The 12404-nt window shown below is 45.1% G+C and overlaps 1 protein-coding gene across 1 annotated transcript in view; it reads left to right on the top strand.

Annotated features, from left to right (window-relative positions):
• The window catches only part of DNAJC5 (DnaJ heat shock protein family (Hsp40) member C5), a 69045-nt gene extending 59059 nt beyond the window's left edge, over nt 1-9986 (top strand). Inside the window, exons 4-6 of the mRNA XM_081949831.1 lie at nt 486-699; nt 6131-6302; nt 9228-9986. Coding sequence (XP_081805957.1) covers nt 486-699; nt 6131-6302; nt 9228-9331 — 490 coding nt within the window. The 3' untranslated portion in view covers nt 9332-9986. The remainder of the gene's footprint in view (nt 1-485; nt 700-6130; nt 6303-9227) is intronic.
• The last annotated feature ends 2418 nt before the right edge of the window (nt 9987-12404 follow it).

The raw sequence follows: 12404 nt of genomic DNA, 5'->3' as shown, positions 1-12404 counted from the left end.
TGGTCATAAAGGGAGCCAGTTCCCAGCATCCCAAATATGATTGCATGTCTGCGAGAAGGAATTGCAGCCGTCGTAACTTTGAAATTGGGTCACAAAAAGCTCCAGGTTTCTAGCCTGATGCCTTCACCAATAGGAGTGGTCCTTACTTAGTGACTGTGAACACATTCCACAATTCTACTCCTTTCTATTCCCCCTCCCAATTCCTACACTAATGAAACAGCATAATGAAATAAGAGAGAGTGTGGCAGGCCAAAGATCCTAAATAGGAATATATAGCAGGCCTGACAATCAGTATATCAGAATATGAAGTCTGTGTTTCACTCACACACACCATGTTTGGGGTATAAACGATTGTGTGTTGCTTCGTTTTTCCCTGAATTCCATCTGCTTGAAGAGTGACCCCTGGGATTGTTCCAGCAGCTATATTTGAAGTTTTATCAAGCTTTTCCCCGCCGGATCCTAAATATTGTTTACTTCTTCCATAGGAAACTCGCATTAAAATATCACCCCGATAAGAATCCAGACAATCCAGAAGCCGCAGATAAATTTAAAGAGATTAACAACGCACACGCAATATTGACTGATGCCACAAAAAGAAATATTTATGATAAGTACGGCTCTTTGGGGCTGTACGTAGCAGAACAGTTTGGAGAAGAGAATGTGAACACCTATTTTGTGTTATCCAGCTGGTGGGCAAAGGTGAGTCTTGAATGGGTTCTGTCCTGAAATTAATTAAATTAATGTGATCTTGAAACAAAATTTGCCTCATTCGTTTCAAGGATTGAATTTGCCTTTTTTCTAACGTGGGGGAAAAAAAAAAAGATTAAATATTCCGGCTTCCGTCGGTGGCCTAGAGGCACTGGTGGGATTCAAATAATTTAACAACCGGTTCTCTGCCTCAATGACCAGCTGGGTAGGCGTGGCTCAGTGATGGTGTGGCTGTGTGGGCGTGGCCAACTCAACATCCCTCACGTCGAAGGGCGCTTCGTCTTAGGTGTTACAATGTAACAAGGGTTAACCAGGGTGGCAGTTTCTGTAAGCAGGGCAATAAAGATTAGGCAAGAAACAACACCAGAATGTTTCCTTCCTGCTTTCCTTACAGGATTAGCCCTGTAAAGTGAGGGAAAACAAAAGGAGATCTTCCAATAACCGGTTCTCCCAACTCCTTAGAACAGTGTTGGTGAATCTTTTTGGCACCGAGTGCCGAAATGGCGGTGTGCGCATGTGGGAGTGCCGGAAACAGAAGCGCAGCCCTCAGGAAGATGATCTTTCGATTTCTGGCATGCGTGCCGCCTAGTCTTGCATGCATGCATGCGCCGGAAACTGGAAGAGGGGCCACCTAGTACTCATGCGTGCGCCAGGAACATGATCTTCTGTTTTCCTGTCCGTGCATGCACACCACCCAGCTGGTCTTCATGCGCGCATGCGCACCAGAAACCGGAAGAGCAGGTAGCTGGTGTGCATGTGGGTTCCGGAAACTGTAAGATCATCTTGCTGGTGCGTGCATGCACTTCCAAGTTCTGGTGCTCCCGCACAGGTGAAGACCAGCTGGCTGGCGCACCAGAACCCAGAAGAGCAACGGGCGATGGCTCACATGGCTCTGTGTGTCACTTCCGGCACACGTGCCATAGGTTCGCCATCACAGCCTTAGAAAGTTAACAACCGGTTCTCCCGAATAGGTGCGAACTGGCTGAATCCCGCCACTGCCTAGAGGTGGAGCTCTTGCCCCACAATCCGGAGGCTGTGAGTTCAATCCTTAGGTAGAGGCTGATATTTCTCTCTCTGGGCACACTGAGAATATATCTGCTGAATAAAACTCCGCATTGGCAACAGGGAAGAGCATCCGGCCAGTAAGCACTCAGTTGCCCAGACTCCACCCTGCAAGGGATTATGGAGTCATTAAAAGAGGAGGAGGATCTTAGCTACCACAGACTAGTTTCATCGGCCTCTTTTTCCTGTTCCCTTCCCCCCCACCCCTCTATAAATTGAATAGCTGCTGAGGCTTGTAAAAATGCTAGCTGCAGCATGATTAAAGAAATGTTAAATCACGTACGATTTGTGCGCCAGTTAATTTTCCTGGGGGTCATAAAGATTTCATAAAGAAGCAGCCTTGTCTTTTAAGGACTTCAGAAAGGTCATAGGAGATCGTATTTTTTCTAGATGCCACCCTCAGTCTAGGAAAGGAAAAGCGGACACTTTAGCAGAGGGCGGAGAATTGCCGTTCCTGATTTTACAATTTAAATCATCTTTTTTTTTTAAGTCCGCCATTTGCAGCCTTGTTTTTCAAACATTTGTCATAATCACGATCAGCTTTTCTAAAATGAATTTGTTTTCATCTTGCGTGGCGAGGTACGCATTTGAGGCCAACAACGCATTTTAATTTGAAGAATTTTTCATGAGTCATATCTTTCTGATTATATATTAACGTCCCTTGGGACGATGCCAAGGAAGCTGCAAAAGATCACAAATGCTGGAAAACACTTACTGCCCTATGTGCTTTGCACATCATTAATGATAATGATGGTGACTAACTTTCCCATTCAATTTCCTGAAAATTCTAGATTTGGGGGGCCTCCTCACAGTTCGAAACACATCTTAATTACTTTTTTGGAGTATAAGACGCACCCTTTTCCCTCAAAAAAGAGGCTGAAAATCTGGGCGCATCTTATACACTGAATACAGCATTTTTTGCCTCCCGAAACATCACCACATTCACCAAAATGGCTGTGCATAGCTTTTAGGAGAGCTTCTGGGGGTTGGGAAGTGCATAAATGAGCAAAAAATGGGCCATTTTTTGCTCAATTTTGCCCCCACCCCCACCCCCAGGAGCACTCTACAACAGGGGTGTCCAAACTTGGAAACTTTAAGACTTATGGACTTCAACTCCCAGAATTCCCCAGCCAGCCATGGTGGCTGGGGAATTCTGGGAGTTGAAGTCCACAAGTCTTAAAGTTCCCAAGTTTGGACACCCCTGCTCTACAAGCCTCCTAAAGGCTATTCATGCCCTTTTTTTGACAAAAAAATTGGGCCCGTTTTTGCAAAAAACAGGCTGTTTTTGGGAGGTTTGCAGAGTGCAATTTTTTTAAAAAAAATTTGCCTCTTCAAAACCTTGGTGCGTCTTATACTCTAAAAATATGGTAACTCTAGTAGACAAAAAAAGGTTTGCTGGTGTTTTAGCTTAAGAGTATTATATGCTGTCACACATTTTAAGCCTCCTGTAGGTTTGAGGGCTCTGCTTTCCTGCCTTGGTGAGTTAGCTACACTTATCTATGACTTTTCAGCTTTTTCCTGGATTCTCTACCACAAGAGAAGCTTTTGGAACTCCCTCCATCCAAGAGCTTGGACATGCTAAACATTGCTACTCCCCTATATAAAATAAAAGAGTTTTGTGCTAATGGATGCAGTTTAGATGTATTAGATCAGATATACCGTATTTTTTGGAGTATAAGACGCACCGGAATATAAGACACACCAAGATTTTGAAGAGGTAAATTTTTTTTAAAAATGTGAAAAACGGGGCATGCAGAGAGTTTGAGAGGCTGCAAAGTGTTCCTGGGGGCTGGGGGGGGGGCAAAATCAAGCAAAAAATGGCTTGTTTTTCTCTCGTTTTTGCCCTCTCCGGCCCCCAGGAGCACTTTGCAGGCCTCCCAAAGCCTCTGCACATCCATTTTTGTGAAGGGGGCGGGGTTTTGGGATGCCCAAAATGCTGTATTCAGTGTATAAGACGTACCTATATTTTCATCCTCTTTTTGGGGGGGGGGGGAAGGTGCGTCTTATACTTCAAAAATATGGTATATTTTGGTAATATATAATTTGGGCTGTCGTCATGACAGTCCGAATGCTGGAAAAATTGGTCAGGAGGGCTAATGAGAGGTTTAGAAATGGATCTATGCTTTTATTCCTCACAATTCACTGCAACACAGGGCAATGTTCACAAAGCAAAACAAAACAAGAATAAATATTACAAGATTGTTAATGTATTCATGACGTTAATACATTAGGAGGGCTCGCCCACAATCATTAAACCCAACGGCATGTTGGAGTTATGACGGTCTTGAAAGACGTACGACATGGGGGGCATGATGGGCCCAAATGGACACAGTTGGCAGGGATGTCCAACCTTGGACACCCCTCAGAGTGATGGACTTCAACTCCCAGAATTTCCCAGCCAGTATTTGACATCCTTGTCAAGTCACTTACAATAAGGCCTCATCAAAAAAGCAAGAATCCCACAGGCCTTGATAAGGAATTTCAGTGCAAGAATGAATGAAGGTCACAAAATTCTGAAAACTCAGCCCTCTTTCTTAAGCGAGTTCATTAAGGTGATGCCTCTCTGAACATTTTTAAACTCTTTTTCCTGGAGGCCAAACACCCGTTTATGAGATACGCCAGTATGTATGTCCGGTGTTCCTCTCGTTTCATTCTCAGCTTGTTACAAGTTCTCCTAGGGCCGTGATGGCAAACCTATGACATGCGTGCTGGCTGTGGCATGCGGAGCCATCTCTCTCGGCACGCCAGCTGTCACCCATTGCTCTTCCAGGTTCCGCTGGTCTGCGCACAGGAGTTCTGGAAATCGGAAGAGCAGTTCCCCAGCACGCTGAGCTTCTAGTTTCTGGAATGTGCGTGCATACTGGCCAGCTGGTCTTTGGCATGCGCGCCAGAAACCAGAAAACCAAGTGACGGCGCACATGGGCACACCAGAAACCGGAAGTTCAGCTTCCTGATGCACACACGCGTGCCAGGGAACTGTTCTTCCAGCTTCTGGTGCTCCCCTGCGCATGCGCTCCTGTTTCAGCACTTGTATGGGGCACCTTTTCAGTGATGGCCCTAGGACAGTGTTGGCGAACCTTTTCGCCACCACTGTCCTAGGGCCATCACTGAAAAGGTGCCCCATACTCCAGGAACAGTATCACTTGAGGTCAGGGAGACCCGTAGCAGCTCCTCGCTTGGTATTCAGTCTGGACAGTCAAATCTGATTTGTTAGCAAGGCGATTTCCCATCTATCCCAGTGCTAAATTTTAAAGAGCGTTCTAGATAATAACCTGCATTGAACCTGGATCAACAATCTCAAGTTGTCTGATTCTACAATGCCAGGTTTTCTCAACCTGCAACCTGACCCATCATGATTTGCAGATGTTTTACCCCTTCTGAGTTGCCTTCCAAGAATGCCCTGTATAGAATTGGCTTATTAACTATTGCATTTTTCGGAGTATAAGATGCACCTTCCCCCCCCCCCCCCCCAAAAGAGGGTGAAAATCTGTGTATGTCTTATACACTGAATACAGCATTTTTGGCCTCCCAAAACCCCACCCCCTTCGCAAAAATGGCCATGCATAGTCTTTAGGAGGCTTCCAGAGTGCTCCTGGGGGCTGGGGAGGGCAAAAACGAGCGAAAAGAGGACTGTTTTTTGTTCGTTTTTGCACCCCCCCCGCCCCCCCCCCAGTTCCCAGGAGCACTCTGCAAGCCTTCTAAAGGCTATGCATGCCCTGTTTTTGGCAAAAAGTGGGTCCATTTTTGTGAAAAAACAGGCCGTTGTTTGCTAGTTTTTGCCCCCAGCCCCCAGGACCATTTTGTAGACCTCTCAAACTCTCTGCATCTTGTGAAAAACAAGGTGTGCAGAGGGTTTGGGAGGCCTGCTGAGTGCAAAACCTTTTTTTTAAAAAAAAATCACCTCTTGGTGCGTCTTATACTCCGAAAAATACGGTAACCTGAATGCCTTTGAATCGGTGTCTTAAAACACAGGACATGTTGCTGAACAGCTGTCATAAATCAGTCCGTATAGCAGTGTTTCTCAAACTTGGCGACTTTAAGTCCTGTGGACTTCAACTCCCAGAATTCCCCAGCCAGCTATGCTGGCTGGGGGATTCTGGGAGTTGAAGTCCACAGGACTTAAAGTCGCCAAGTTTGAGAAACACTGCCGTATAGTCAAGGTCGAAGGCCACACCCAATGAGCGGTCCTCAGCTCTTAAGGCCTCAGCAGCAGAATTTTTCCAATGCTCAAGAGTTCAACACTCAACCTTTCAGAAGACCCAATTCTGGTCACTTTGTTCCTCTGACTTGTCTTCCCCAGAGGCCAGCTTGTTTGCTTGCTCCGTACGGACAATCTACGTTTCTTTTCTCCCCTACCCAGGCGCTGTTTGTCTTCTGTGGGCTCATAACCGGGTGCTACTGTTGCTGCTGTCTCTGCTGTTGCTGTAACTGTTGCTGTGGAAAGTGTAAACCGAAACCCCCCGAAGGAGAGGAACCGGAATTTTACGTCTCTCCAGAAGACCTGGAGGCCCAAGTACAATCAGACGAGAGGGGTGAGTGTGGGCTGCTCTAGTTTTAATCCGCCAGGAACACATCCACACATCAGAAAAGGGGAAAGGGATGACACAAGGTGGCTTAAGGTGCAATAGAGTTGAGGACCAGTTGGTGTAGTGGTTAAGGCATCAGGCTAGAAACATAGTGAGCTCTAGTCCCACCTTAGGTTTCAAAGGCACCTGGGTGACTTTGGGCTAATCATCAGGAGACAGTGAGTTATAGTCAGGGGTGGGCTTCAAAAATTGCAGCAACAGATTCGCTGCCCTGTTGCTGGGTGGGCGTGGCCTAGTTGGCCTCCTGCACCATGGGGAGGGGTTTTTTCACCCTCCCGAGGCTCCAGAGGCTTTCCTCGAGCCTCTGGGAGGGTGAAAACTGCTTCCCCTATGCCCCGGAGGCCGGAAACTGGCCCGTTTCCAGACTTCCGGAACCTTCGGTAGGCCTGTTCCCCCCCCCCCTCCCCAAGTCTCCACGCAGACCCTGCACTTACCTGACATGATGAACGGGCCACTTGGAGACTCCTGGTAGAGGCGGGATGGGGTGGGGGTGGCCAGCCAGGAATACCATTTGGGGATTCGCCGAACTGGGCAGAATCCTAGCTAGAGGGTTGCCTGAACCCGTGCAAACCCCCAGCAGCCCACCCCTGGTTATAGTTCTGCCTTAGGTATGACAGCTGATTGATTGACTTTGGGCCAATCAGCAAGAAGTTTTCTCTAGCCTAACTTAGGCATGAAAGCCTGCTGGATGACTTTGGGCTAATCGTTAGGAGACGGTGAGTTCTAGTCCTGCCTTAGGCGTGAAAGCCAGCTGGGTGACTTCGGGCCAGGACCCCCTCCCCTTCTCTCAGCCCAATTCACCTCACAGGGCTGTTGTTGTGGAGAAAATAGGAGGAAGAAGGTGTGTTGGCTATGTTTGCCACTTTGAGTTATTTGTAAAAATAATAAATAAATGTATAAACATGTAAATAAAACAAAATTTATTCTGGATGACACCTTCGCTTCCCTCTCACGCATCATCATAGGTGTGTTGTGACAGCCTCCAGGGAGAGCTCTCAAATAATGATTTTGTTTATTACCTTTCTTACTGTCTGCCCACTCCCCTCTCCAAACTTAGGTCCTCCATCAATCCAGCCACTCTCTGCATCCAGTCAGAGGACTAAAATTAACTATCTGTCTACCCTTTGTACTTTTATATTCATTTTCTTTTCAAAAATCGCAGCCCAAAACTTTTCTTTCTAAGGTACTTAAGCAAATTACTTGCATGAATTATCGACAATTTTTTTTACGTCTGTTGACTTGCTTAAGAGCTTTATAATTCATCAGATACTAAGTCACTTAATATAAAAATTACAGCAAATTCACAAATAAAGCATTCAAGTAGATACATTTTTTTAAAAAAAATGAAATAGGTGAAATCTGTAAAATGAATGAATGTTCAAAAAAGAATGTCATAGTAATTTGTTCTCACCAGCCTGTTACACCACCCATTACAGGTAGTCCTTGACTTAACCATTTTTAACGACTATTTGAAGTTACAACAGCACTGGAAAAATAAACTTATGACCGCTTTTCAGACTTACAACTGTTGCAGCATCCCTGTGGTCACATGATCAGAACTGCAGCCCTTGGCAACCGGCATATATTTATGATATTTGTAATCTCCTGGGGTCATGTGATCACCTTTTGTGACCTTCTGACAAAGTCAAAGGGGAAGCTAGATTCACTTAACAACAGCAGTGGTTCACTTAACAACCATCAAAAAGGGTCGTAAAATGGGGCAGAACTCAATAACTTTCTATTGGGCTCAATTGTGGTCGTAAGTCAAGGACTACCGGTACCATCTGAGTAGCTGCAGAATACTTTCCTTACAATAGGTCGGGAGTTTCTGATAAATACTCCGTTCCACCAACGATGACACCTTGCATATTCCACGAATGCTTAAATAAACGTTTAATAAAATATGTCAGTCAGGAAAGGTTCTGTCAACTCTTTAGCTGGCCTGACCGAGGCCGTCTTGGAGGCTTCAGTGTTACCACAATGGTGCTGAGGGAAAGGAAGTGGGGGAATAGAGATAGTTGGATTTTGTAGCCAAAACAAAATACTTTTCTCTTGAGAACCAAGGACATTCCCAAAGGTGGTTGAAGAGAGGAGGAGTGAAGCTTCCAAGCAACCGGCCAGCACTTTGATTGATTGTTTGGGAAAGAGGGGGAAACTTTTACTTTTAATTACCATATTTTTCGGAGTATAAGGCGCACAAGATTCTGAAGAGGCAAAATAAAAAAAAAGTTTTTGCACTCGGCAGACCTCCCAAAAACGCCAATTATTTTGCGAAAACAGGCCTTTTTTTGTCATGCAGCCTTTAGGAGGCTTATAAAGTGCTCCGGGGGGGGAGAGGGGGGAAATGAGCAAAAAATGGCCTGTTTTTTGCTCATTTTTGCCCTCCCCAGCCCCCAGGAGCACCCTGGAAGCCTCCTAAAGGCTATGCACGGCCATTTTTGCAAAGGGGGCGGGGTTTCGGGAGGTCAAAAATGCTGTATTCAATATGTAAGACGCACCCAGATTTTCACCCTCTTTTTTGAGGGAAAAAGGTGCGTCTTATACTCCGAAAAATACGGAAATAGGTGAAAACCGTGGGAAGCTTTAGAGTCGGTTTTCACCAGTCTGTGCCAATATGATATATCCAGTAAACCTGTTACAATAATACAATAATAATAATACAATAGTAGAGTTGGAAGGGACCTTGGAGGTCTTCTAGTCCAACCCCCTGCCTAGGCAGGAAACCCTGTTCTTTGAGGAAACCCTGTTCTTTGAGGAACTCTGCTTGCCTTGGAGTTCTGTTTGTTATGGGTGTATTACCTGGAACCCTGGCAGGTGCAGGTAAACCCTTTTTGATGTTCAACTTTCGAACAGGTGCTGTTTGTTTTTCAGAGAACACCGAAGTCCCCATCATGATCCAGCCAGCCTCTGCCTCCGAGACGACTCAGCTCACGGCAGATTCTCACCCCAGCTACCACACCGATGGATTTAACTAAGTTAAGGAAGCACTTATTTAACCCGAACGGATAAGAGTAAATCATTAAATGGCCAATCCAGCACTAGAATCATGGACATTAGGAATAGATTATGGGGAAGGGAAAGGCGTTTGCCGATGGTCAATTGGGCAGCTTGGTAACCTGCTGACAAAAAATATTTTGTAATCCCCTCGTCATCTTTTTGTCACCTTCAGTGTCGTATCTCAATGAGACATGGAAGTACTGTAGCATGCCGAATCTGAACCTGTTTAGCTTTAGTCTTCTTCTTCCCCTGCCCCCTCTCTCTCTTTCATTGTTTTCCTCCCCCCGTTCTGTTTTTCAAAAGGAAGAATAGCATGTGTCAAGTTTACATTATAAACGTTTTTGTGTTGTAAATGTACTAAGGAGTTTATCATGACGAATGTGACAGGTTACATTCTGCATTTTAAGCAGTCAAACCAGTTAGAAATGAGGAAACCTTTCTTTCAAAGAGAACTTTAAAATTGATCAAATGGAGCCACAAAACTTCCGTACAGTTGAGCTACCGATCCCCTTCCTGCTCCATTGGGGTGCAACAGAGATTTCCGATTGCCCACCTGACGTTTTGCCTCAATAACTTTATTTTGAAAAAAATGCTGATGTTGCAAGGAAGGGAGGATGTGGTGGGTTTAAGGGGGGGGGGGAATGCTGTTTTTTGGAAATACTGTTTCCGTTTCTTCTTCCAAAGCCATCGGATGCTTCGCAGGCGTCTTGTCCAACCTCATCTACGGTGCAGGAAGTTGTAATCCCCCTGTATCTGGAGGGCGATCCCCTCTGCAAAATTTTCTTTGTCGTTTCCTTGTGTGGGAGAGGGCCAAAGTAGTGTTTTTTTTTAACTACAAAACTAGAAATTACTTGAATAGTCTCTTTAAATTAAAACTCATATTATTCTTGTTTCAATTTTAAAAATATAAGCATTTCCCCAAACTATTTATAGTTAAGCCGCTGGGGGGTGGTTTTTTGGGGTACGTATGCATGTTTTCACTGCCCAGTTAGCGATATCCGAGAGCAACTTTTAGATTTTTGAATATATATATATGACAATTGTTCTCAAATTACTCTTTTTAAAATAATAATAATAATAATGAATCTTATCAAGTCCACTTTATAGATGATGTGTTCTAGTGATATGTGTGTGTGTGTGTTGTATTTGTGCTGATAAATAAATAGCACAAATACAACACAAATATAACAAAGGCAACATTAAAAATATGGTTTTCTGCCTGGATGGTCTCCTGGAGTGAGCCGAAGGACAGAAAGGGGAAGCAGTATGTTCCCTCCCATATTTGGGCATACCAGGGGGTAGATTTTCACGGGTGTAGGTATGCTGGTCTTGTTGTATTTGGGTCTTTTCCCGTGTAAGATAAATCTTACACGGGAAAAGAAACATACATACATACATACAGTACTTAGGTTTATTTTTAATTGATATTTTAAAATAATCCCGGCTCACGATTCCTTAAACCGGTGCCATTATCCGGCAGGTCTTGGGGCTCAGCCCTCAACAGTCACCAGCCAGCGGTGTTCCCTTCCTGTTCTCGGAGTGTATGGCAGTGATGTCAAGCATGCCTCAATGACATCCATCCATTGATATAATTTGAGCCCATTTGCTCACGATTTGGGTTGATACCATTTTGGTTTCTACACCCGGCCACTGATATGCAGCATTGTGGCCGTCACAGTATCACGAAGCTGATGGAAAGGACATAATTCACATCCTTTGCACCTCGATAGACTTAATGCATGTGATGTCACACTCCCCCCCCCCCCTGCCTTCCCTTTCTCAAATGTTCACGGCTGGAGATTTTGGGAGCTGCAATTCCAAAACATCTGGAGGGCCACCAGGTGAAGGAATAGTGAACTAGCAGGTCACAATTCTGACAGCGATGACTGTGGTAGAATTGGCTTCCGTTTTTTTTCCGTTTCCAACGTGCAGGGCACGAATCAGATTGAAACTGACTAAAACTGAGCAGGAGGTGGGGAGTGAGTTGGACCTGAGGTGGCTGGATCAACCTCGCATCCATGCCTGAATTTATCTGGTTGGTGGGCTGGTTTCCTTCTCTGCCTCAGTCCTTCCTTTATAAAAACAGGAGCAGTCCGTCTCCAATGTCCAAATTTCGTTGTGCGGTACTTTTACCTATTTGAAGCAGTGTGTGGTAGAGTTGTGTGAGTTGTGTGCCTAAATGATCATTTAAAAAAAAAGAAGAAAACCCACTTGCTCGTCCATGTATCTGTATAGAGCAGGGATATTCAACCTCGTGCATTTTAAGACCAGTGGACTTCTGGGAGTTGAAGTCCACAGGTGGACTTCTGGGAGTTGAAGTTGAAGACCAGTGGACTTCTGGGAGTTGAAGTCCACAGGTCTTAAAGTGGCCAAGTTTAGACACCCCCTGGTCTGGAGAAATGTTCTGCAGATGTTCTTCTGGACCCAATTCCAATTGGGCTCGTCGTATTGAAACATTTTTTTCTGTGATGAGTGGGAAAATCCACCACAAATGGAAATTGTGTGTTTATCCAGATAGCGGGCATCTCAAAGTTTCCTCTGTCACTTTGCAGTACAATACACTAGGTTGTGTTAGTAAAAGTCAGAACCTCCCCCTCTTTTTCCCAGCTGCTTCTGCTTCGATCACTTCCCCACCCTCTGTTTTTGTCTCACCATCTCATTCCCACTTTGCATTCTGTGTGTGTGTGTGTGTGGACGCCCACGAAATCCCGTCACCAGCCACAACAGCCTTTGCATCACGTTTGTGAGGTTTTGTCACGGCCCGTTGTGACATTGTCGTAACATCTACCGGGCGCCTGCGCCACAAAAGGACCGTTATAATTTCCAAGGGCAGGTGGCAGCCAGGCGTTTGAATGCTCCCTGGTGTGTATATTTGTGCGTGTGTTGAATCATCGTGAAGTCAAAACATTCATTCTAGGAAGCGTTTCGGGGAATCTTCTTGCAGGTTTTCTATTTTACGGTGGTCACCCCTTTTATTTTAAACAGGCAATAGTTTTATCTCACATAATGCTTGAAATAGTTGGTCAGTCTGTCTAGTTGTTCTACTTTGTG

This window comes from Natrix helvetica (assembly GCF_964273705.1).
Source record: "Natrix helvetica genome assembly, chromosome: 3".
In the NCBI taxonomy this organism is placed as follows: Eukaryota; Metazoa; Chordata; class Lepidosauria; order Squamata; family Natricidae; genus Natrix; species Natrix helvetica.
The sequence above is the reverse complement of the archived record's forward strand: the minus strand, read 5'-3'. Positions and strand labels throughout refer to the sequence as shown.